A 26144-nucleotide genomic window follows, 5' to 3' on the forward strand; every position below is an offset into this window, starting at 1 on the left:
TAAAGATGCGCATTTCCAGCTCATATCAAGAGAGTGAACATTACCTCACATTCCTTTTTTCTCCGCTGCCGTCATTTGCACTACAGAAAATGTGTGTGAAGGTAAACAGGAACTGAGATAATAATCAGGGTCTTTTTTAAATCTATGATTAGAGTGACTTTTAAAATACAACGACCACAAATTTCAGAAGAACCTGACTGCTGATCTACTTTTGGAGAAGCTTACCTGAAACATATTCACTTGAAAATGAGATGTGAATTTGATGGTTTCCTGTCAACACAGAAAAGAAATGCAAGCAGACGTCCAAACTATGTTACCTTCAACCTAATGAAATGAGCAATGCAGGCCAGAAAACGCTTAAAATGTCGAACACAAAGTACGTATACAGCAGATTAGTTTTAGAAAAGCATTTCATTTGTGATTGTGCAACTATGATCCCAGTTGGATTTGGGGTGAAAACGCTGTAAGGATTTAGAGGAACAGCACGCCAAAAAAGACTTTAGTCCTACAGACTTACGTAATATGTGGAACAGAGTGTATTATGATGACTTACTACCACTGTTATTCTAACTAACTTACTGAAGAGGAAGAGTGAAAGAACACACAACCCAGAAATCGCACGTTAGTCATAAAATATATTTATTTGACTAGTAAAACGTCCACTTCCAAAACAGAATGACAACACGTACTCCTGGGACGAAACTAACAGTGATTGGCATAAGGCGTTTTTAATTTTCACTTGAAATTCATTACAATCTCTCTGGAAATACATCTCATTTGTCATAAAACTGTCACATTTCAGAAATACAAGCAGTTTTCATTAAATTATTTTCATCTCATCCGCTGGCAGGTTCTTTCACCTCCTTTGGCTTTTTTGGCGAGTTAATTTCTTCCTTGGCTTTGCGTGTCAGCCGCTATGGCATCACGTACAACACGAGTGTGCGTTTGAAGCTTTAGCACTAGACATATTGATTGGTAAAAACTTCTTTTCATACATTACAATTCAATTTATCGGGGCATTGGGAGAAGTAAGAGCTTTTGGTTGTAAAACAGGAAGGAATCACAACTTAGTTTGCATAAGCTAAAAACAGACTCAGTTCGAAATAATAATAAAAACACAATTTGGGAAACATGAAAATGTTGACAACGAGCTGCAAAAACAGAAAAAAAAAGTCACATTCATGGTGAGCAGGAGCTCGCAGTAACAGCAGTGTGTGCGCGCACCCTTTGTTGATCTACACTGTTGTACAACTCGATCAATAAGCAGGTCAGTGCCTATAGGCATCACGTCTGCAGGAGACTGAGCGTGCAATGTCGTGTGCGTGTGTCTCTGTGTGTGTGTCTGTGTGTCTGTGTGTGTGTGTGTGTGCCAGAGGGGGATTTTCTGAGTCAATCGGTTGTGATGGAGGCGGCTGCGGCGTTTCATTAAGCTGCTGCGATGCAGAGGCTGGCAGTCAGTCAGAGATTACAGACAGACTGGCAGTGGGAGAGGCCTGCGTGTGTGTGTGTGTGTGTGTGTGTTTGTGTGTGTGAGTGTGCCTCTTATTTGCACCTTACCCTACTCACAGATGGTGATATTTTTTCACCTCCCCCTGCCTGCCGCAGCGAGCCGGGGCTCTGTGCCGCCTCCTGCCTTGCACCAGAGCACCATTCTGACTGCAATTCATCCTGGTTTTTCCTCCTGGAGGTGTTGGTTGGACGGCCGCGCACACCGACGCAAATTCTTTAAAAACGACGACACTGGAATACTGGTAAACGTTTCACTGCCACCATGAAGTGTGAATCCTATAAAATAAATTATGACTGGTTTTCTTTGCTGGCATGTTACACATAGAAAAGGGTGCAAATTCATGCTCCATCTCATGGCTGCAATGAGTCACAGGAATTTCTTCTTCTTCCTCTTCTTTTTAAAACTGGACGGAGAGAGATATGTGTGCTTAGCAACTCACTGCAAGAGAGGTAATTCTGGGTGTTTCGCTAGAGGACGGGGGAAGGGAGGGAGAGAGGGCAACAGGGCAGAAAGGGCAAACCGGGGGGAGGGTCACTACTGGAAGGAAGCGCGGACGGCGCGGCCCTTGAGCGGCTGGGGCGGGCGGTAGTTGTCCATCATGCAGCATTCGGACTCGCCCTCTGCGGAGAAGAGCAGGCTGCGGAATTTGCCCATCTGCGAGAAGAGAGGAGATACGTCAGGCATTCGTCGCTCACGGTCACCTCCTGCGGCTGTCACTCACAAACCACAGCGCCGGTCCGCTCCACCGACAATCACACAAAAAAAATGTTGTTGTCATGGTAACCAACAAACCCAGCAATTGATGCTGCAGAAAAGCATTGGAACTGATAAACTCTTGCCCCAGGTATGCTACAAACAAAACAAACTGGACGTCTTTGGTCATGGTATCAAAACCAGTGTGCTTCGCACAGCTGAAGCCTGATCAGGTTTATGGAAAGGACGGGGAATTTAATGAACGTTGATTCAAAAAGCAAGTTATTATGCAGGGTAATCCTGTGTACCTGGGCTATTTAGCAAAGCTTTAATCGACAATTGAAATGAACAATTTCTAACATGTTTGTTCTCATTTGAGAGAGAAACTGGTTAATTTTTAAAAACATATAAATATTACAGCTTTTATTTCTGGTCTTTGAAAGACATTTTGTATGAATTTGGTAAAATACTGTTTGTTTTAGCTGAACTGACTGGATGTTTTTTATGCACACAAAAAATAATTCGACTTATTCTTCTTGTACCCTCAGAAACAGAGGCTTCAGGATGACTTCCACTCTGTTATGGCACGGACAGTCACCCAACCACTGGCATCTTTGGCTGAGTCGGGTTCATTTATAGTGAAAGTTCAACTTTGGTGCAGTTTGTTAAACACGGCTTTGCCGTGTCAGACATCCCAGTGTGAGCTGGGCTTGTACACTGTGGTACAGAGACGTTTTTTGTAATAATAAAAAAGAAAGTCGATCTCAGTTTCTCTTTTCCTAACTAAGCCGTGGTTAATTTTTACTGGGTTCAATCCTAACCTATCCCAGAGCAAACCTTGAAATTCACCGTAGCTTCCGTCACGATAACAATGAACACTGGAGATTGCATCAAAAGGGGACATCGGTCATTCCATCACCTCCTAATCTTTAATCAGATAAAGGTGTTCCTAAAAAGTTTCCTCACACTGTTTCTGGCCAGACAGCCCAGAAACAACAAATCACACTCAGTGTCACATGACCTGCTTCAGGATTTGTCATTAACCCTGGCTAATGAGTCAGTTGGTGGTAATTACGCTGTCTCAGTCACATAATGTACACACTGACTTTCTTGTCACAACTGAGACCAAATTGTCCAAGTGGTGGGTGTATCCTCTCACGATTATCTGATAAATAATTGTTTAAGTAATTACTTTCCGGCCAGTATGTTCAGTACCAACCCGGTGTGACACCAAGTCTAAAGGTCGAATCCACATGTCTCACATGTTTACTCGTGAGTTGTTACAGGCACCGCAGCCATGAAATAAACATTTGACCGGGTAGTGTTAATTTTCACATGGCCTGAGGACTCCAACCGCAAGGACTAACCTGAGTACAGGCAGTATAGATTGATGGGTGGAGTAGGAGTTAAATATCCATTTCAGTGGCAGCATTAGGTAAAATTTTTAGGAGTAACATAAATACAGGATTATGGGAATATTGTAATCTGAAATCACTCGCTCATGCCTTTTCCCAGAATATGATATACAGGATGTGTGGGATGATAATTTCCTGTTGACTCACAATACTGTAAAACTCCGGTGAAGCAACAAGCTTCTGTGTTTAACCTCATTCACTTCGAGGCCCTGGTGTGTTTTTGATGGTGGAATAAGTTGCAGTATTGTGTTTCCTCTTATCACAGAAGCTCTCTTCTTCACGTTTCAGCCTCGTCGTTAATCTGAACAATTAAGCCCTTGACTTAGATGGCCGTAACCGAGAGGATTTGCAGACGGGGCTATTCTAGGCCGCTGGCACTCAGCCAGTCTCTCTGCCACGGCTCAACGGGCCCTGTGAGGAGGCATACCTGGTCGCTGCTCACGCTGATTGGCTCCTTGCACACAATCCAGGTGACACTCTCCAGCAGAGGGGGCGTGGTCAGGGAGCCGTCGTATGTCCAGTAGTCAAGGCAACCGGGGAGCAAAGTCGCAGGGTCAAAGTTAGGGAAGGTGGTCTGCTTGCCCTGAAAGTGATACGAGAAGTGAGCAACCTGCTGTTGATTCAGATCTCATGAGAGAATATGAGAAACTGGGGTTGCCATGGAAACATACTTTGCACTTGATGGCACCAAACATGTCAAGAACCTTCTGGAGGTTTGCATTTGTGTCGCCAATCTGAAAGACGATAAAATAAATTCAGAGTTAATATGCCATGAGTTTTGTGTAACAGTGGATGAAGAGTGCAGCCATTCCTGCTTACCTTCAGGAAGACTCCAACCACAGCGAGCCCATCGGGCTGGCTGGCAGCTTCTCCGAAGCTTGCATATTTGGTGTTCCAGTGCACAAGATGGAGCTGGGAAGAGATTAGATATACAAATTCACAGTGATCAACTCCCACAGCTTAAATACAATCTTTGCTGATATAACAGTTTTTATCATGACTCTATTGAGACTGAGATAAAAAAGGAAGAAAAGAAGGCCCGACTTCATGGCTGCTCGCAATAAAAAACAAAGCCTGGGAAGAAATACATTTCTGTCATCTTCGTTTTTTTGTAAGTTGGCCAGAAAAAAAGAAGAAAAGACGGGGAAATAAGCTCTATGACTACTGCTTTGTTTAATCTGGAAAAAAACAGAAGGTTTATGCTTGGGCAATTGTGGTTAGATTTGTTTTTCACAATAGTTTTGCTGATGGGAAATGTTAAAGTTTTCTTAAACAAACATGAGTGATCTCTGATTTGTTTTTTTTCTCCTTTCTGCATGTCAACCTCAAACTGTCATAAACTACAACATTCACAACGACTTCCCGCGGCGTCCGTACCTCAGCAGGATACTTGGTCCCGGCCACAGTGTGCTCGGAGCCCTTGTCGTCAGAAGCTCCCCAGTGGAAATGAAACTGCTTGAGCCTGTAGGTCCCAGAGATCGGCCCATCTTTCAGACCTGAAGGACAAAAAGACGGAAAAACAAAACAAACATGATTGATGGCTTCAAGTCGGACAGGTAGAGGTGCAGGAAGTCGCAGTCGTTCGGTGACTTTCGCCTGGCTTGATGCCGCAGCACTGTTAAAAGATGCTTATCTCGGTCACAGGACAATAGTCTGAAGAGGCTCCTGAGCTGAACATACTGACGACTGCTCCACAAGCCGAAATACACCGGCGCTGTGGCACACTTCCCACTTCATGGGAGCAGACTCAGTTCCTGTTGTGTACGCTCTGGTCAGACTGAGGGCCGCATTCTGTCTGAAATAATGTCCAGGTATTGTTGACATCAAACCTCCGTCCACAGTGTTGCATAATACATCTATTTGGAGTGCAATAAGTCGTTTAACAGTAGCAGATAATCCAGTGCATTGGTCTATTTCTGGATTAATGCTAACACACCCACATGCACTTGTACACACACACGCGCGCACACATTCTAAAAAAGATAAGGCTGTTTCAGCCAAACAGGAAAAATTGAACATTCCTGAAAATCAACAGTGATGAACCAAGAAGGCTCATGCGCATGATGCATGCCATGATGAATGATCATGCACTGCAGGCGGTTCTTTATTTAGTGAGGCGGCTGAAAATAATCTCTTGAATTTACAAGGTGGGACAGGATGCTGTGTGACACATTCTGCTCAAAGTCTTAGCAAATATGCCTTTCATTTCTTTTGCGAGTCCTCCAAAAAACATAATCCAAGCGATTGTGTCATTATGTAACCACACATCGGATAAGCTACACGACAACCAACTGCAGAAATACGCACAACCCTAAATCTTACACACACATATACACATTAGGACACTGTTTCATCTGTTTTGGTATTAATGTAATCTCATTGCTTTTGAAATACAGTGGAACGAAATGAGGACAACAATCAGGGTGACTCCATTTTACAACAAGCTATTAAAATAAAGCAGTAACTCATTCCCATGCACCGGACATATTAATGGTTAACTGAGCTCTCGTGCATTTGCAGAGTAACCTTGATTTTTTTTGTGTGCTTTTGACCTCTCCGCCAGCAGAAAAGAGTTGGCGTGGGAAAGGTTTACCAGGGGTTACATTACCAATTCAATTACAATCTGGATGCTTTGTGTCTGGCGTTTCAATGGGACTCCTGCAGCCTATTCAGCAAACCTCTCAAACAGCAAGCTGATTTCATTCTTGAGCAGATCTGATTGTGAAAAAAAAAAAAGATTCTTTCATTAAAATAAAATGAATCTGAATGCATTGTCCACAAATGCCAGAATCCCTTAAGGCATCGATGAAACTGGGGCATGACTCACGCATCCATTTTAATATTAGCACCATATTAATACAGCCATGCGTTGAACCTGCTGCAGCATTTTGCAGGTTGCTGCACCATGCATATGATTAGCATTATGATGATGCTCTTTGTTTGCAAAACCTAGATCCACATACCCTCATCTGCTCTTTTGTCTGATATTGTGTGTAATTAAAACAAGGCGTTTCATGAAGGTTAAGGTTAACGCAGCACAGAATTCACACTGCATCAAAATGCCACTGACTTGAGCTGTCGTTGTCGTCTGAGAAGGACACTTGGAAGGAATGTCCGTTGTTGAGGATGTCCAGGCAGGTGGCGGGGTCGTACTTCAGGTTGAGCGGCTTCAGCCCAGAGTCGTATGATGCTGCGCCAGGTAGGATGTCAATGGGAGACTGACGGGGTCCATTGGCAATGGGGAAGTTATCGCACCATTTGTCGGGTCCTGCAAATTATATATTGACAACAGTGTTATTACTGATTTTATTTTTAAAAAAAAAATAAAAAAAATAAAAAAAAAAAGCAAAATGCGCTCTTTGAGGTGAGATGGAGATGAATGCGCAGAATGAAAATAATGAAAAATCTCTGCAGAGATGCATGTGTGCAGTGTCCTCTCATTCATCCAGGCGGATTCTTTGTTGCAGTGCAAGCGCTTCACATTACCTCCCTGCGTGTAATGCATTGAAATTATGATGCCAGTGCGCTGCAATGAGCGCCTCACCGTTGTTTGCCGCGTATCCCCAGGCGTGAGACATTGCTACAGTTTAGATCTGAGTATTTGGAGCTGTAATCCCCTGAAGCCAGTCGTCCCCCAGCGCAGAGCAGCCAGTGTCCTCCACCTGACAGCTGCACAGCTTATATAGGCTCCCCTGTGTGCGGTGCGTCTGTCAGGCTGGTGTCGGCCACATGATGTCCGCGCAGTGACCGGGAGGAGTTTCAATCCGCCGCAACGCTGCAACACCGAGGATCGATCTCTCTCTCTCTCTCTCTCTCTCTCTCTCTCTCTCTCTCTCTCTCTCTCTCTCTCTCTCTCTCTCTCTCTCTCTCTCTCGTTTCACTTCTCACATTGGCAGCAGAATAACGGTCTGAGTGCTTCATGCACATCATTCACCTCTCTTTTCTCGAATAAACTCAGAATATTGTTTCCCCAAAAACGCCATTTTAACTGCACACAACTTTTGCAGATTCCCCCCATCCTAAAATGAATTTTAGAAAAAAAAACAAAAAAAAAACAAAAAACAAAAAACACGCAATTTCCGTCCTCGTTTAAGTGAAGGTACAGCTAAAATGGAAGTATGTAGGTTAAAACCATAGCTCAAGTGAACAGGCCTAAATTGGTCTTGAATTGTAACATAAAGAGTTTCATTAAAACATCACATATTTGGGCAGCTTACATGCGAATGACAAATACATTACAAATACCAGTTACAGTGAAAACAGTGTCACCAAATAAAATGCCATACCACAAATGAAAAGCATGGAAATTATTATTGTTATTATTACTGTAATAAAACTCTGGATATGAGAGCATAGATGTTTTATTGTATGGTGTACAGCTGAGCAAAACACAAGAGAAACTGAAAGTCCGTGGCTCATGTGACTGTTAGTGATGCAGTATGTAAATATCCGGTACTTAAAGATGAATTATAAGTTAGACAGTGTTCCCTGAGGATGGAAAAGACTAAATGCCTGGCATGTTACCCTACAGGCCATTTTACCTCACCTTCAAATCTGCATGTAAATAAAAAAAAAAAAAAAAAAGTAAATCAAGTTTTTCTTTTGAAGAAAATGGGAGTCCTAAAATGCACAGCTAAACATGTCAAACCTAAATGTATTAGAACAGTTTCTAGCATCGATAATTAAACACTAATCCAGTGCCTCTTTTCAAATTGTCCCTGAAAAGTTTCAACGAGTCCACTTCAGCTCTCAGAGCAATGACAGAACTTCTCTTCCACCGGCATGGTGTTAGTAGTAACTACTAATTAGTGGTGTTATGGCGACACCTGCTGGTATTTAGCAGCACTGCAAGACGTGCAGGCGAAAGGTCCTGCATCCGTTCGGTCACTGTCATGTGACTTCAATAAAAACAGTATTGTAACAGTAATGTTGGATTGGTACAGCTGAGCAAGTCACGAGGCACGCGCAACTGGTAGGCTTGCTTGTGTGTGGTTGTTTATCTTTTGTGAAGAGGTCGAAATATTAACTATAGTGTAATAAAGCTGTTTCAGTTTTAAGAATGCTAAAACAAACAAACAAATAAACAAATAAACAAATAAATAAATAAATAAATAAATAAATATTAAGGGAATACTTTAAAATGAGATATCAATCTTAAGCAATAGACTGTGAAAAACGCTAAAACAAAGCATTTAAGAAAGACATAAAAGGGAGAAGAAATGAATAAAAGACTTTTTTACTATAAAAGTAATAAAGTGTGTGAAAGCTATTGTTTATTGGAAAGCCTGAGCAAATAATAGTTTTAAAACTCTAAGAGTTAAAAGAGTTTAAAACTCTCTCTTCTTGATCAGACTATAATTAAGGTCTGATTAAAAAGAAGTGAGTGTGTCAGTTTGTTGCACAGGTAAGGGAATGTGGTAAATAAAAGCTGCTTTTGGGCACCCTGAGATGAGAGCATTGGAGTTGGCGTTAAAAACTTGCAGGTTTAAATCCCTTGACCTCCATCAGCTCCCCTGAGTGTCACAATGTGGCTGCCAACCACATCCTAGAAAAAGGGCTGGCTACAGAAAAAGGATATTAATACAGTATGATTAACTAGTTTTCTTCTGACTCTGGGAACACTCTTAGTAAAGTAAATCTTAGATGTATCAGATGATCATACCATCATCTACCCAACGTTTACTGACATTTAAATACCAATGCCCCTCCAAAAGGAAATGGTTGAAGATATAAATTGCATCCCCATAAAAGCTGAAACAAAAAGAAAACGGGAAACACAACACATTGGACACACTGGATTTTGTTTGCCTCTTTCATGGGAATTTAATAATAACATAGTTAAGCTTTACGAGTCCTAACATGCTTCTTCTTTTACTTTCAGCACATCTAAAATCTCCAGAATAAACTAGACAAAGGCTTTGAGTGTGTCAGTTTGCTGTATCGTTACAATGAGACAGAAACAGACTGAATAAATGCTTCCATGAATAAATACCTCTTTATTTTCAGGAGCGTGCGTTGGTCCGGAAAGGCGGCAGATGGCAGCAGAGAGCCGTCGCGTGTTCATGACGTCGAAGTCCGAGGACGGTCGTGGTTGTTGGAGCACGTGAAGATATAAACACACAGTAAAGGTCTGTACATGTTTTCTGTGTATATTTCAAGGGTCAGGTGCTATTTTGAAATATTCTGTGTCTCTTAAAGAAGTGAGGTAGAACTGGGAGTTGGTTCGGAGGTTCGTGTTGACGGTGAAGCTGGCGGCTGGTTTATTTAACCAGACTGAGAAAGACCGTGCAGTTCAGTAGTGATCGATAACCTAATGCGACACATTTCAGTTTCATTAGGAGAATATGAAACCTCTAGAAAGAGGTTTAGCCTACTGTCAAGGAGATGAAGCAGCTTTTAGTTCATACGTCTGTTCTGAACACTCACTCACTTTATCAGACCTGAAGACAGCATGGTTTTCTCAAGTTTTCCAAAAAACAATAGATGTCACGTATTTTATTACTTTTATCAATAAGTCTTTTTCTTTATTCTACTTTCTATGACTTTCTTAATCACTTTGATTTATTCCTTGGAAATCACAGTGAATTGCATTCTGTCAGAATAGTACTATATGATTGAATTTGAATGGCCTCGTCTTACATTAACAATGTATTCAAAGATTATTTATGATTTTTGTTTCATGCTTTTCCTATCCTGTCAGAAATTTAGATTCAAACTATTCAAAATGCTTTTTATTTACTGCTCATTCTGATGTTACCTTTGTGTTCTTTGCCACCACACTGCTGTAGGTGGTTTGAATTCGTTATTGTATCAGACACAGAAATACATACTAATAAAATTCTGTCATAAAGATTAAACTGAGAACCAGCAACAACAAAAGACACAAGTAGTGTGATCCTTGTAGAACTCTGACATATTGTGCATAAAAATGTCCAGAACTAGCAGCCAGCTTATAAGCATTAGAATTAAACAGGCCCCTATGCATTTTTTTTAAAAGTTGACATTCTCAGCTCATCACAACATGTGGCAGATCAAAACTGAATGTGTTGAACTCCTAATTTAGTCCATCTCATGTCATTCACAAAGCCATTTCCCTGTAGAATTTCTTTTCCGTATACAACAGTACAAAAAATACATCTCTATTGTAATTAAGCTTGAAAAAAGCAGCATGAAGCTGTGTAGTTCATAGAGAATTGTACAATTTACTCCAAAGATAAACAACTTCTCCATAAAAAAAAAAAAAAAGCTCCTGCCTTGGATTCATTTTGTCTTGTACCTTTCTCAAAAGCAATTCATTTTAGTTTGAGTGTCAGACAATGATTTTGCAATCAACTCTGCAAGTAATTGCCAATCGCTCACCACCTGAGCCACATAATTGCCATCGCTATGACAACAAGTAGTAAGATGTCTGCACACTCCCACAGTGGAACATTAAATATGCCCAGGAAAGCCTTTAGCTACGAAAGCACCAGTAGCCTGCAGCACAGACACCAGCAGAAGGAATCCACGGATTTCAGTTGTTTGTGTATGAAACTCTTTCATAGAGTTTTCTCAGTCCAAACCAGGATGCGTGATTTACTAGCTGTGCTGTGGAGGGATACAGGGCTTTTGGCTGTTTCTGTGGTTCTCACAGCCTCACTCTCTTGTTGAGAGTTAACGGGAGCAGGTGGTGGGGCGATCTGCTGCTGTGTGTTTTAGAATAACATCCTTGTTTTCCCCTCCTATCTGCAGGACTGAGGAGGCTTTTGTTTTTGTTTATGGTGCAAGAAAATCTGAAAAGGTCAGCGGCAAAACTGCAAAATGACTAAAATGATGAATTTACTGTTCTCTCATTTTTTTGCTTTTAAATTAGATTCGCTTGAACATTATTTTTAAACAAACTGATCAACGAAAGCATGATCACTTTCAGAACATGTTTACATCTATATTGCGGCTGGAATATTTAATTCAGCAGTTCAACGTTTTGTCCTGTAATGTTCTGCTGTGTGACAAGCAGAAATATGGGTCGACTTAAGAATTTCAGCAGCTGGCGGAAAGAAGTCTCGGTCAGGTCATCTCCAAAACTGCAGCTTTTGTGGGGCGTTCCTGTTGTCAGCAGTTTCTACAGTGTTTCCCCTAGGTTGAGAATTTACTTGTGGTGGTGGGCCGGGCGGTGTAGGAGGACGTTGCGGTCTTTGATAAGTGCATTCACAATAACCTAGTCAAACTGGTTTATGAACCATGTATTATTTATTCTAGATACATTTTAAGCCTGCTTTAACATAAACAGAACCAAAAAGAAAAGTGAAATAAAAAAAAATGAAGGAAAAATAGCCATTTAAAGCCACTTGCAAAGCTAGTTGCAAAGCTGACCGTTTGTGTCAGAGCAGTGTATTTTTCTTGGTTTAGTAAAAAAGATCTCCAATGCCTTTCAGTACGGAAAGGATCGGGGGTCAGGTCCATTTATGCTGATGCGCATGCATGCAGCAAGATGCTCCCATTGCAGCCTGTTCCTCAGTTCAGTTTTGATCTAAAAGAGAAAAAAAACTTGCATAACCATAATGCAAAAGAGCACAAGAAAATTAACTGAAATTATTCACATTGTGCTCTTATGCATTATGGTTTAAATCACTTACTAGAGCTGGGCGATATAGCCTCAAATCAATATCACGATAATATTAAGCAGTTCACCTCGATAACGATAAATGGATGATAATTATCTACTTGGGGGGGCATTTAATCACAGCTTTTTATTGTACTGTATTAAATTTATGACAGCTTACTGTGGGCTCAGGTGGTGCAAACGTTATTATTATTTTATTTCTCATTAAATGGGGTCAATTTTCATGAAATGCTATTACATTTATCAAGATTAGGGTACAAAACATATCTATGTATCCTAACTTTCACAGCAACAGACGTCCAAATCCGACAGAACTCTGCTGGTAATGTAAATGTCTTCTCTGTGGGCTTTAGGGAAAATCCGATGACTGGAAGACTATAGAAAATTATTAATGTTCCGTGGTTCCAGATGATTCCAGTGTGATGTGGTGTTTTGAAAAGCTGAGAATGGAACACAACTGGACGTCTACCTGTCCCTGAATTACAAATGAGCCCAACTTATTTGTTTACAATCTCCTTCTCAGTTTCCTGTCCATACAGCATCGCTTCAGGAAATATCTACATCCACGCAACATAACAAGGACTCAAAACGATGTAGTTCATCCGCTAGGCCTTCAGATGGCGCTGTCACTCTGACACAGCAACTCCAAAATAGAGAAGAAGACACGGAACAGGACTCGGAGCTGCACACGCAGCGTCATATAAACAAACACAACACCAGAACATACAGCCTGCTCAATAAAACAGCATGAGGAGCTTCTGCAGGAAAAATCAGCCAATCGAGCTGATTATAAGTTTTACTGTCCGGGACGGTCGACCAGCATTAATCTGCAGCCTGCAGGCTGTTAGCCTGTAGCCGGTAGCAGCTAAACTAGCATGCTTCCATGCTATGTGTCCAGAGATCAGAGTACACGGGGGTGCGCGAGCCTGACACCCAGTGTGAGAGACAGACCGCGCGTTTTTTTTTTTTCATTCATCTTCTTGGGCGGGTGTCAATCTACTTGGGCGGCCCGCCCAAGTAAAGTGTATGTAGGGGAAACTCTGTTCTATCAAAACACGGTCTAAAAGCGTTCAGGGCCATGGGGCGGGGGACATGTGGGGAGTCGTGGTTCCTTCCAACAAGCTGGTTCTGCCAGAAATATGTCACAATATTCAGAACATCACTGTTCACTGACTCTTCCTCCCATGTTTGTGACTCGCTGTGTGCTTTGTGGCAGGAACAAGGCTGGAAATCAGTTGGGAGGCAGAGATGAGTCCTGAAATCATGATAGTTTCAGATAACTAACCAAACTGTTCAATACTATGAAATAAAAATGTATTCCTAACAATTTAAAATCAAACTGAGGTATTTTCATAAGAAAAAATACAATTAAATATGCATTTTTTTCACCACCTCTGAGGCGATCTAGCAAGTACTGACCCCCTGCAGAGGCTGTTTCTTTTTTGTTTCCAAATCAATGCGTAATGTGATGCCATGCATGTGGATTTAATGTGTTTTCATAAGCTGAAAACTCACTAGCAGCCTAAAAAAAAAAGCAGAACAAAGTCCAAACGGTTGCAGGAATCCCTCTGAACGCCGCTTCTCAAGCAGGTCACGTCCTGAGTTTGGTCCATTTGGAGCTATTTGGTTCATGCTGCTTTAAAACTTCAATCGGACTTCAAATGAACCGCTCTCCACTCTGTTTGGAAACAAGCCAAGAGGCGCTTTTCAAACGGTTTTGGACTGCTGGTATAAAACAAAATGAACGCTCAGATGGTGCACTTCTATAAATGGACCACAATAACGGAGCCGTTACAGCAGAGTTTGTTTAAATCAGACCAAACGTGACAGGTGTGAGCAGATCCTCGGCGTTGGCGGCGAGACGAGAACGAGGATTAATCTGCCTTTGACAGTTTTCAGACTGATCACAGCAACTCGTAAACAAAGTCTGAAACAAGCCCCAAGGTACTGAAATGAGAAATCTCATCGAGAATGTGTGTGTTTACTGTTTCCCTCTATAGGCAACATGGCAAAAAACAAACAGAAAGGGAAAAAACAGAAGAATGTCTTTCAAGTGGCAAACAAGCACCTGAAGAGCAAGAACAAAGCCAAACCAGTCACTACGACACTCAAACACGTGAGATCTCTGTAGTGTCTTTTACTCGAGTGGTGTGCGTTCATCATGTTCCTTTTCCTGTTTGCTGCTTCTGCTCAAGCGCTGCTTTTTTTTTTCACTTGACAGATCAGTGCCGGGAAGAAGGAGAAGGTGGAGAGCTTAAATCAAATCTTCACAGAAGTCCAGAGGGATGTTAAGAGCATTTCGAAATCTGTCGCTCCCGAGCCAAAGAAACAAATCCAGGTAGAAGAGGAAACATTTAAACCCTTATTAAAACTCTATTGTTTTAGCTTCGATTGAACCTTCTAACAAACATTTGTTTGGGATTCCAGGTTCCCAAAGAGCCGCCAAAGGAATCTGTAAATGTTGACAGCGCCGCTCAGCTCTTCTCTCAGCTATAATGGACCAAGAATCAACGATGACAATATTGACTGAACATTTTCCATCATTTGCACTGCAAAGGGGAGCATCACAGGAAGTTGCAGTGTTTGTGTGAAACTAATGTATTGTGGGCAATTTGAAGATCCCATGAAATGGAAAATACACTTTGTCTGCATCCATCTACCGTCCGATCGCTGTTGAGTCATCTCTTGATCCGTGCTAAATAGTTTTCAAACAGCCGATAGAGCTGCAGCATCACGAGCTCCAGGTAACTCTGAGTACGGCACACTGAGTTCGATTGCCAGCTGAAAACGCAAATCAATCCTCCAACCAACTTTGTGCATCGGTGGCCCCGAACCACTGAAAAGAGGTTTTTGACGACAGTGTATTGAACATTTATTTATGTATAAATGTTGGTTTTCTGCTACATCAACTAATAATTATTTAACTGATTCACCTGCTGATCAGTTGTATTATGAAAGGGAGGCTCGTTTATTAAAAGGGGAATTGCTCAAGGAGATGTGACTCATAGCCACATCTTTGAGCAGGTGGAGGATGTGATCGATGATTATAAAAATTTGTCAATTAACCAACGACCATTTCTTTCAGTTCACCACTTCCTCTGTTGAAAAACTCTTTGTTTCGGATATACTTCCTTTAGCAAAAGAATAAATACTTTCACCAGAATTTCATGAACTCGAGCACTTCATTTTTCCTGTTCTTTGAATTTGTTTTCCTTTTCAGTTTCAAGGTTCTCACACCTTTTTTTTCCTCTTTCGGTGCTTCGAATTTAGTGCAAATGAAGTCAGAGGACATCATTCTGACTGCTGCTTGTAAAAATGAGAATATTTGCCTTGGAGAGTTTTGCAACCCGTGGCTTCCTTTTCAAATGTGAAAATACAAGAACAAAAAGGAAGAAAAAAAAAAACACCATCAGAAAACATTGCATTTCAGCAGAATTTCAAATATCCTCCTTTCATTGAAGGAATCTGGTATAAAAACATCCTGCAACAAAAATGTCCTATATGTGAAGAGCTTGTAGCGCGCTGTGTTCGGCAGTTGCACAGTTGGACTGGTTTCTATCGTCCGTCGCTGTGTGTTCATGCTCTGTTTCAGCGCTTCACGCTGTCATTTCTATCAGAAGGGCACCGGCAGATGAAGTATGGATTTTTTGGCTGCACTTGTGAGAAGTGGGCTGTTATCAGTATGCTGCTGCCTCGTCCCGCTGCAGCAGCTTGACATCGGAGGTCACGGGTGTGCCGGTGTCCGGCTGATTGCTTGTCTCCACTGCGACCTCTGACTGAGTTAGTTGGTCAATAAATCTGGAGCAAGGTGAGAGCATGAGTGAGGCAGGTAAACAAACAAATGCCTGGCTGTGTTGGCATAAATAAGTCAACAGATGGGGATGTAAAGGTAAGAATTCTAATAAAAGTTACTCATTCTCCTGTTTCATCATTTGTGATGCCTATTCTAATTAAAAACCTGACAATTTTAGACGCTTTTGCACTAAAAAAGGAAAGTCTTTTGAGCTTATTATTTAAATACAGATTTGAGATGGCGCTTCCATTATGCTCCAGGTGGCAGCAGTGAGTCAGTTTGCTGTTGTTACCAAAAACTTCAACACTCCTCACATTTATTGTTCTTTTTAATGTCGTCTTAGCATGAAGCTGTTCTCTCCCTCGTCTTTTTCTCACAAAGAGGATTTACCTGACTGATTTGTTTGTTACTTGGTGGATTGTTGATTGTTTTTCGGTTGTTTTTGACTCTTTCAGTCTCTAGATGTTGTAGGTTTTTATCTGGCCTGGCCAATTTGAGTTTCGGTGTGACTGTATTTGTCTCTGAAAAGAGTTTGACACACTTGTACTGAAGCATCTTCAAATATTTCTCTGTACAACTCTTTTGGGATGTTTTTTTTTTTTTTTAAAAAAAAAGAAGAAAATTCAGCACTGATAACAGTTCCAGGCCGAAATGCGAAGGGAGCTGAACAAATAGAACACATTTGCTCTGAAATGACTTCAACTGATGCCTTTTGGGCAGAAAAAATCATTTCCATTACAGATGAAAAGGTTTTCAGTTGGAAATGATTGGCGAGGATAGCGTGGCAGATGCACTGCTAAGGTGTCAGGCTGCTCGCAGGTGCTTCCCACTGTGATCCAGATGGCTGCACACTACACACCCCCGGGGAAACACACACACACACACACACACACACACACACACACACACAGACTGCCTCTCCTTCAATGTAATCTACATGAGCTGGTGGGGGGTCCTTGGTAGGTGAGAGGACGAGGGGCTGAATGTGGACATTTGCTGCACCACAGAGTGCTGTTAGCCACTTTTGTTGCTGGAAGTCATGAAAAATTGTCTGCTTTGAAACCAAAATCCTTTGATCCAATTTTCAAACTTAAAAACCATCAATCACATGAAGAGCTTGGCTCAGTTTTTCTCTCTGGGCCACATGTCACATTGGCTTAAGGACAGACAGCGCTAATGATAGTGTTTTATAATTAGATCAAAGCAGTAAAGTTCTTTTTTCCAATAAGTTTTATCTATTGTGTCCTTATGAGGGATTAAGAAAAATCACCAGGAGACATTTGACTGAAGCTTATTAGACAGTTACTTAATGAATGTAATGGAAAGTGACGTTAGAAACAAGGGGAGTCGGCGGCGTCCACAAGATGGTGCTCTGGATGGGTTTATCAATATGCACAGTGACAAGAGTGGAAGTGGATCTGGAGGTGTGAGTGTGTTCCAGACACAGACAGCGAGGAAGCAGAGGAGGGAAGAGGTCGGCTCGCTGAATGCCAATAAGAAGCTGAAGGCCTATTTGCAGGATGTCATTGCCACCACACAGCTGGGTTTTTCACTCTGACAGGACCAGCAGCAAAAGGTTACAGCACCTGCTCTTCTCCCAGTGACAGAAATAAGAATCACCCAGTTTGTCCATGCGGAGACGGAGACAGACACAGCATGTCGGCCTGTGTGTGTTTGTATGTGTATGTGTGTGTGTTGCCCGTCTTGCGTTTCCTCATGATTAGCTTTCACTTTGTGTGACAGTGGCCGCCACAACCTCAGCATCTCTCTCCCAGAGCTGTTGATGGTGATAATCTTGTCTTTTAAATTTCCACTGATCTCACTTATTCAAAGTAGGAATGAAAACTACGAGGCGTCAAGGACATTCTGTACATCATTAGTTTTAAATCCCAGATCACAAGGGCTTCAAATAATTGTCTTATTCGCTTAAAAAAGGTTAGAATGAAAAAATAAGCTCTTGATATGTTTCTTCTTCAAATAATTTGCCAATCTTAAAAGTGACAAAAATGTGTAAAACCAGAACGGACACTTTATACATCTGCTAGATAAGACAGACTGTAGAGAACTGAAGTCATTTATTTTCCAGCAAGAAAGTAGAGCGACTGCTAAAAGACACACACAGACGCAGGGGATCAGCGGTCCTTCTATCATTGTCCACCAGAAATTTTGTCGAACAAAGTCACAGAAAAAGGGACAAACTGTGGGCTTGAGCTTTTAAGCAGCATTAATGGGTGAAAAAAATCTCATAAATCAGCTTTAAACCTGAACACAGTGATACACCAAGAACACCCTCTATTGGAGCACATTTTGTTATTGACTTGTCAGTGATAAACAACTCCCCTTCAAAACTGCATCCCTCTCCTCACTCGTTTGAGTCTCCCTTTAATGCCTTTGAAGGCATTTTGCCAACAAGTCAGACAGCCAAGATTCAAATTATGATTAAAGTTTGCCTTTCAGACCAGGATTCAGCGGAGCAACATCTCGCTGTGTAACCAAATATTCTCCTCACGCTCGTGTGCCTGCAGACTTATCTCATGCGAATCTGTCGGCTTTGCTCCGGTCTCCCACGCTGAAGAGGGTTTTCTTTTTTTGGCTGATACAACACCCTTGGTGTGATCTACTCTTTGATTGAGAGACTGTACCTCCAAATTTAAGATTAAAACCTTGCCCAAGAAACACCACTATGCCCACTGACAGACAGGATAAGACTGACATTGTTATTTTATTCATGTTGGATTTTTAGATCAGGAAATATTGGAGAAATGGGTAGCACTTAATACAGCCCGTGTCTTACAGACTAGCTTCCCTTCTTTTACAGTGTAGTTTCCTCGATTTTGTAGGTGACTGTCGGCATGTACATGTTATTCCCTGGAACCTGAGGAGTAACTTACACTTGTGTAGGAGAGTGTAAGTGCTGTTTTCTTACAGTGTAGTTTGATGTGTCTTAATATGTAGTTTCCTAAACTGTGGAGGTAACTCTCATAAATGTAGCAAGACATTTTGCGGACTCTATGGGGTACTTACGCTTGTGTCTTACAGTGTAAGTCCTGGAGTCTTATACCCCTTTCCCACTGCAACTAGCGGGTCGACCCGTGTTTTCGACCCGCTAACAATCGCCTTTTTAGACTTCTTCCCACTGCCTGCAGACCCAGGTCTAACCGCCTGCTGGCGAGCTGCGGCGCTACGTTTTCCTGCGCTGATGGTGTCCCACGTTGATGACATCATCAGTACAACTCTCCTCTTCCCCACCGATCAGCAGAAGCTCTCTGGTCTCGCTATCTTGCCAATGCTGGGTCATGTTGACGAAGGAAATCTCACGCTGTGTCCAAAAACAGCAACTAGCGCGCTAACGTAGCTGCGCTGCGTCGACGTCATCATGTAAGTTCCTGGATGTGTCCCTCCCACTAAAAGCCGATAGAAAGCTGACCTGCTAAAAACCCGGGTCGATTGCAGGGTTGAACGACCTGTGTCGAAATGCCGATTAAACCCTTTCCCACTGCCATGAGGAGCTGATTGTTAGCATGTTTAAACAGGTTTTTTGGCCAGTGGAAAAGGGGTATTACACTGTAGTTTCCCGTGTTTTACCATGTACTTATCAAAACAGTGTAATTTTCCTGAACATATACTTTTACTGTACAACCTTGATGTGCCACTTCCTCTTCAGAATCACCATGGACCCCTACAGATTGTGTAGACCAATGATAAACTGAAATACTGTAACATATTGATGAGTATGATAATGACAAGACACGCAGACATACAAAACATGCTTATTTATTTATTAATGTCTTTATTTTTCAGAGACACCAATTCACCTTTTAAGTTACCCAGCCCTTAAAGGGATACTTCAACATTTTGGCAAATTGGCCCATTTAGCACAATTCCTTAGTCATTTCGAACAGCATACTTACTTTTTTTTTTGTGAGGGCGAGCTATTGGTTATTCAGAGGTGAGTCGAGGAGGTTTTCGGGACGGACACAATGGAAGTGGGTGGTATTTTTGCTTCCCCTCGTCAAACTCATCAAATACACAACCCAACAACCCCAAAACACTTTGGTGGACACTTTATAATCTGCACATTTCAGTACGTTAAAATAAAGTTTTGATACACACAGACCTGCACATGCGCAGTGCTCCACGGAAGGATATACCGGAGCACAACAGTAGCAGCCATAGACTCAGCCGCTGTGTGCCGGTATATCCTTCTGCGGAGCACTATGCTTGTGCAGATCTGTGTGTATCAAAACCTTATTTTAACGGACTGAAAAGAAAACACGTTTTTTTTAAATGTTTTATGACCATTCGGATTTACTTCACGTGCTTATACGCCATCCCCTAGACCACTGGAAGGAGTATTTTGTCCACTTTCGTCAGTCTGGCTCTGTCTCCTCTTCACCTCCAGCAGTTGAGCTAAGCTAACTATGATGCTAACAGCTGGGATCCAGCCACTGGAGGCACAGACACAAAAAAGGTATTTATGAGCTTATCTCACTTTGTGAATGATAGGGATAGGGCGTGGATCCAAAATCTTCGGAGTATTCCTTTAAGCACTAAATGGTTTGATGAGAATTTTATATTTTTAAGTCATTCACCATTGCAGGAGCACCAATCAAAGCCAGCACCAAAATTGTTCACTTGAAAATATAGAAATCGGAGGTTGGCCTTGCTAATGCCGACACTAAGCGCATCCCACAACCTGTAACTCCATCACAACCAGATGTCCAGACAAACAAGCCCAAGCCTCTGCAGCTCTATTTTCCATCTGCAGCAAACCACCAGAGCGTCAAGCAACTGCAAGCTGTTTGTCTCGAAGGGAGCGAAATGGGCTTTACACTTGAGGGAACATGGCACACAGAGTAGCCTCTTCTTAATAGGATCCCAGGCACGTTGCTGAAATCACCGGTGAGGTCCCACCTGCAGGTAACGCGGGCCGCCGTGAGACGGCGGGACAGGAGACGGAGGACCGGTGAGGGTGGCTCAGAGCAGATCTGTATAGAGGAGAGCACGCTCTCCTCAGTGCAGTGGAGAGAGGAGGGAGTTTTATGGTACACCTGTCACACTCATGAACAAAGTACATCTGCTCATCCCCTTCTCCATCAGATGTCACCGTCTCAAAACACACACAAGACACACACACACGCACACACACTCATTTCTGTGTCTCTGTCACAATATTTCTTGGTTTTTTACAGAGGGTCACGGTGTTGTTGGGGCAGAAAGGTCTTCAGAGCTGTGCTGTCTGGACCAATCCTGGGTAGAGTCACAGGATAAAGAAGCCAAGACCCGCACTAACATGAGAACTTTCTTGTTCAAAATGGGCTTCAATCATTGTCTACCCTGCCTGGACCAGGACCCATGGAACTAGATTCAGGGTTTAACCTGTGTGTCCAGGCCAGGCTCACCCTGAAAAAAATAGCATAAGGCTGTCATACCTGCAGAGTCAGAACATGGCTTTCCACTCACAGGTGTGAAGAGAAGTTTATGACTTAAAGAGCTGCTTCTATAAATGTGAGCAGACCTCAGCTCCACAGTCCTGACCACCTTACACCATACGTGAGTTTATACCAGGGAGCTAAAACCTTTCCCTGCCAGCACTGGAGAAGGAGCAGTGCACACTTTTCAAGCGTTCCCAAAGCTTGAGAAGTGATGGACGATCACAGACACAGTCACTGCAAACAGGTAGAAGATGCAAACTCAGAGAGGAGGGTGCCTCAAAGTATGTGGTTCCAATAAAATGCTACAATAATTTTAAGCCTTTGATACAAGTTTATTTCAAGATACAGAAAAAAAAAATGTAAGTAACATTGAATGTGACAGTGTTTAAAAAATGAATGTTGAGATTCAAGGACTTTGGTATATTTAAAAAAGTTGTTTGTGTGAGAAAATGTTGTTGAATAGTTTTTGTCACTTTGGTGTTTGGAGGATGTTCTTTCCCGGAAAGTTTCCTTTCAGATTGAATTATCTGGTACAGCTGCATAGCTGCTGTTTACCGTTTCGTGCACGGCTAAACAAACCTTGTCGTGAATGTGCTAAATTCCCAGATCGTCTGCAAAAAACCTGCAGGCAGCAACCAAAGGAAGGATGCTCCTGCTTCTCTGAACAAATGCCGCAGAGTTTCCCCTCAGAGTGCTGAGTCCCAGCTGCTGGATCTTCACTGGCAGGCTGGTAGCAACAGCACTGCAGGCAATGGATGATTGTAAATAAGCATCTGAAGGTGTGGGATAATAATACATGCTCAGAAAACCTCCCTTGGTGTGTGGAGGAAAACATTTTCCTTTCACCACCAATTGTCCTCAAACAAAACAAAAGACACCACTTGCAGTTTGTGTTTGTGTTGGAATCAGTCAGCAGAAATATCCACTCGCTCCATTTGCTTAATATTTCTTTTGTTCGTCATCTCAAGCAAATTGGCTTTGACCTAAAATCCCTCCTAACTGGCCAGAAGCGCTGAGACAGAGAGTGAAACTCAGCCTCTTTTCAATCTCACCGTCTCAGTGGCAAACTCACAAACAACCTGTAGTCAGCAGAAAATTAACGAGTTGTACGAAGGGCAAGGACAAAAAAAGATGTTATTCATACATTTTCAGTACTGCAGAGGAGTGCAATGAGGGAGTCGCATCTTCAGGAGAGAGAAGGACGGACGTGAAGTGCTTGTGGATGAGAGGAGTCTCTGTGGCAGAACAGGAGCCTCTGCGGTTCCACAGGTCAGCGTCCAGGAGGTGGAAGTTTTCAGAGCCGTTTAGGAGAATTCACTATAGATTAAAGAAGTACAGTTTTACTCACTATATAAAATAACATATGATTAAAGAAGCAGTGGGTTGCATGGTTTCACATTTTGTAACTATTTATTCTCCTGTTTTAATTGTCTTTTAATTACTCTTTTTTTCCAGTGTCTTGTTCTGTTTGTGTGATTTTAATGCCGTTTCATGTGTTTCTTTCTCTTTGTGAAGCACTTTTCACTGCTTTGTGTATGAATGGTGCTATTCACATAAACTGTCCTTGTCTTATAAAAAGAGGACCTAAGACCTCCAGATACTTAAATAATATTCAAAGTTGACTCAAAGATGTCACATTTCTTAATACATTCAAAGTATGAATGAGCAGGAAGTTCAGCTGTATAACAAAATCATACAGCTTAAGACACACTTTCAGATGGCCTTCTTTATGCCTCAACCAGTAGTATCAAAATAAATAAAAAATCTCTGGCTAGGAATTATGATAGAAATAACAGAACCTCTACATAGAGAATTAAGATCCAACAACAACTCTCCTCTAAAATCTTATAAATAATAAAAACATCTTTTTTTAAATAAATATATTAAAAGGATGTTCTGAGTAACAGTAATAAAATGTGCCTTACTCCGTTCATTTCAGTGTAATGAAATAATAATAAGAAGAATGATGAACCTCATTAAAATACTATTTAAACACATTAAATATACGTATTTGTCAATCTTTTGTTTTGTTTTTTTCTATGCCATGTTTTTCAGAGAGCACTGTGCCCTCCATTTGTGCTGTAAATTGGAAACAGCTCCTCTGCTTTGACATTTTGTGGGCGCATTAGAAGTGATGCAGCTCCGAGCCTCTGATGTCTGCTGCCTCTGTTTGTGATACAGCGAAGCCTCTTTGGGATCACATCACACGCAACACGCTACCCTAATATTCTCTGCACCATTTCGAATGCATGTTCAATTGTTGCTCGTTAAACAATGGAATAGAAATTTTACTGACGCTATGAAACTCTCAGAATACCCTGGGCAGGCTGTGAAAAGTGCCTGGAGAAAAGAGGATGCTGGGATATCTTTTGATAAGATATGCTTTGTACCAATCACATTACTGTTTTGTGTGATCATGATGATTCAAACAGTAATCCTTCACCATAGAAAATCTGAGTAAAGGTCCACAAGTGTGAATTACCCTTGAAAAATAAAGCCGTCACCTTCAGAATGAAAGCAAAGCAGGTGAACAGAGAGCAGCTCAGAAGAAGAAGCCTATGTAACTGAGCGACTTTCAATTATATCTCCCCCCGTAAAACAAAAAAACGCTGTTATAAAAATTAGATTGTTCCTATAAGAAAACTAAAAAGGGAGTGCAAACTGTTGATGGAGATTCAGCACTGAGAAACATATTTGCTGGCACACAAAATTAGCTTCATACAAAATAGGAATCATTTCACATAAAGGACACATTTTCCTTTTTACCGAAATGATTTTTTAGTCCTTCTGTTGCTTTTGTTTCACAGAAGTGCCAGGTGAAGCCAGGCATCTATACGCTGAGTGGTAAATCTGTGCTGGCTGAATGCCTCCATGAGTGAGTTTTCAAATCCTGTCTCTCTGCTCGGTGTTTAGGCCTCTTCAGAGCCTGACGGTGTTTTGAACCGCAGCGAGCGAAGGGAAGATGATGACAGCTGGGCTCACCTCACCCCGGGGAGCCCAGTAGCCCTGAGGTGTTGTGAAGAAATGGATTTCAGCGACGCGGCTGTGCGCCGAGAAGACAAAAAGCGGAGGAAGGTGATGGCACAAAGTGGTAAACATCACAGGACCAAATGGAAGGAGCAGGTGAAAATCTGAAGGGAAGCAGAAAATAAGGGGAGCGGGACTTTTCAGATCAATATGTGAGGAACGAAAAAGAGGGAAAACAATAAGGGGCTGTGAAGCACATTTAGGCTGAATGTTTCAAACAACATGGCAGATACTATTCACATTACAGATTCCTTTTATTTTCTAACTCATCTTCAATGTCAAAATTTAGAAGTGATTTCTTAAGAATGATCAGAACAAACAATGAATCTCATCTCCAGCTGAGACATTCTGGTACAGTTTTGGAGTAATTATATAATTTATCATAACATTTGTATTTCTACTTTTGTGCTACATTTTTTTGTATGAAATTTGCTCTACAGATAAAGCTTGTTGGATGATTCAGATTCACTACTTCTGACTCTCCTTTGATTGTCTCAACCGACTCCGGAGAGAAATACTAATCACTTCATCCGTGGCTTTTAATGCTCAGGATGAATTGAAGTGTAAAAGGTTAAACCTTCCATTGAGGCAAAACAAATCAGGGTGCAGTTGAACTGGGAATTTTCCAGCAGGAAGAGGATCCAGACAGGCCCAGAAGTGGAGCAGACCTCAACACGGTGGCAGTTTTGGTAAAAGTAAAGCAATGAACTTGTACAAAATGCATATATTTCATCTTAACTTTCCTCGTACTCATATACACAAATTACAGCACTCGCTCTGGCATGTTAACTGTGCATTAATGGTTGTTTAATATCTAAACAGAAACTAAGAAGCAGCTGTAAGGAAAATTTAAGAACATCACTCCTGAGTGATGTTTTGAATAACAGTTATTGAAAGTGAACAACAGCTGCTGTTACCCTGTAATAATTTATTTTTTTTTGTCACTACAATTCCAAAGAAATATCACAAAGTGACTTTGTGATGCTTCCAGTCTTGTTGCTCAGTGTAACACAGAAAAGAGCTACACGCTTTCATCCATTTCAACTACGTATTCTGAAATACAAATCTGTGTTTGTTTTTGCCTGTTATTTGCAGCAAATCTGCTGTTAAAGTTTGTTAAGTTTTTGGAAAACAGTAATCTGTATCTCTAGATCTGGTTTAGATCTTTTATGTCTTTTACGTAATTGTGTGGCATCTCGGTAATAAAAATCTGGATTATATTTGTGTGTTTCCACTGATTCTCTTAGACAAGACTGTAATTGAGCTGTTCAACACAAAACACACACCATCTCAGCATTCATGTCTCGGAAAGTATAAAACACAAACAAACGCAGGGTGATTTGTGTCTGTGAATCAACACTCATTGTTGCGTTTACTTGGAAAAAACAACAGACAAACAACTGCTGTACATCTGCTCTGTTTATGCCTCCAGCATCCGACTGGTAATACACACTCCACAAATGAAATGTGGGAGATTATATCTGGGAGAAAACAATGGTATATATGATTATGGTGTTTGGTTAATAGCAACACTGAATAATGGTTCAGAACTGGCCCTCTATTTTGTATAGAAACACACAGTAACTCAAACACCGATGTAAGGAAATGACTACTTTCAAAATGCGGAGCTCTAATTATTCCCACACGCTGCAGTAATCATAGCTTCAGC

The 26144-nt window shown here is 41.5% G+C and overlaps 2 protein-coding genes across 2 annotated transcripts; one reads left to right on the forward strand and one right to left on the reverse strand.

The window, feature by feature from the left end:
- Positions 1–624: 624 nt before the first annotated feature.
- LOC115394298 (carbonic anhydrase 1-like) lies at positions 625–7334 on the reverse strand. Its single transcript, XM_030099590.1, has 7 exons — positions 7163–7334; positions 6689–6886; positions 4996–5114; positions 4438–4530; positions 4290–4352; positions 4046–4201; positions 625–2164 (listed from the first exon to the last, which is right to left on the reverse strand). Exons 1-7 carry the CDS (start codon positions 7194–7196, stop codon positions 2045–2047), a joined length of 783 nt encoding a protein of 260 aa, XP_029955450.1. The 5' UTR covers positions 7197–7334; the 3' UTR covers positions 625–2044.
- A 2303-nt stretch (positions 7335–9637) lies between these two features.
- Positions 9638–15373, forward strand: LOC115394465 (ribosomal biogenesis factor-like). Its single transcript, XM_030099783.1, has 4 exons — positions 9638–9746; positions 14221–14336; positions 14442–14558; positions 14648–15373. Exons 2-4 carry the CDS (start codon positions 14226–14228, stop codon positions 14714–14716), a joined length of 297 nt encoding a protein of 98 aa, XP_029955643.1. The 5' UTR covers positions 9638–9746; positions 14221–14225; the 3' UTR covers positions 14717–15373.
- Positions 15374–26144: the final 10771 nt, after the last annotated feature.

The sequence above is a fragment of the Salarias fasciatus genome, chromosome 9, assembly GCF_902148845.1.
Source record: "Salarias fasciatus chromosome 9, fSalaFa1.1, whole genome shotgun sequence".
Lineage (NCBI taxonomy): Eukaryota > Metazoa > Chordata > Actinopteri > Blenniiformes > Blenniidae > Salarias > Salarias fasciatus.

What these genes read in the sequence shown, in the direction of transcription:
- LOC115394298 (XM_030099590.1), bottom strand. Translation starts at nt 7,196, where the DNA reads ATGTCTCACGCCTGGGGATACGCGGCAAACAACG. An exon ending in GGGATACGCGGCAAACAACG is followed by an intron (nt 6,887 to 7,162) that starts GTGAGGCGCTCA and finishes TATAATTTGCAG; the next exon opens with GACCCGACAAATGGTGCGAT. An exon ending in AGACGACAACGACAGCTCAA is followed by an intron (nt 5,115 to 6,688) that starts GTCAGTGGCATT and finishes TTTGTCCTTCAG; the next exon opens with GTCTGAAAGATGGGCCGATC.
- LOC115394465 (XM_030099783.1), top strand. Translation starts at nt 14,226, where the DNA reads ATGGCAAAAAACAAACAGAAAGGGAAAAAACAGAAGAATGTCTTTCAA. An exon ending in TCACTACGACACTCAAACAC is followed by an intron (nt 14,337 to 14,441) that starts GTGAGATCTCTG and finishes TTCACTTGACAG; the next exon opens with ATCAGTGCCGGGAAGAAGGA. An exon ending in AGCCAAAGAAACAAATCCAG is followed by an intron (nt 14,559 to 14,647) that starts GTAGAAGAGGAA and finishes TTGGGATTCCAG; the next exon opens with GTTCCCAAAGAGCCGCCAAA.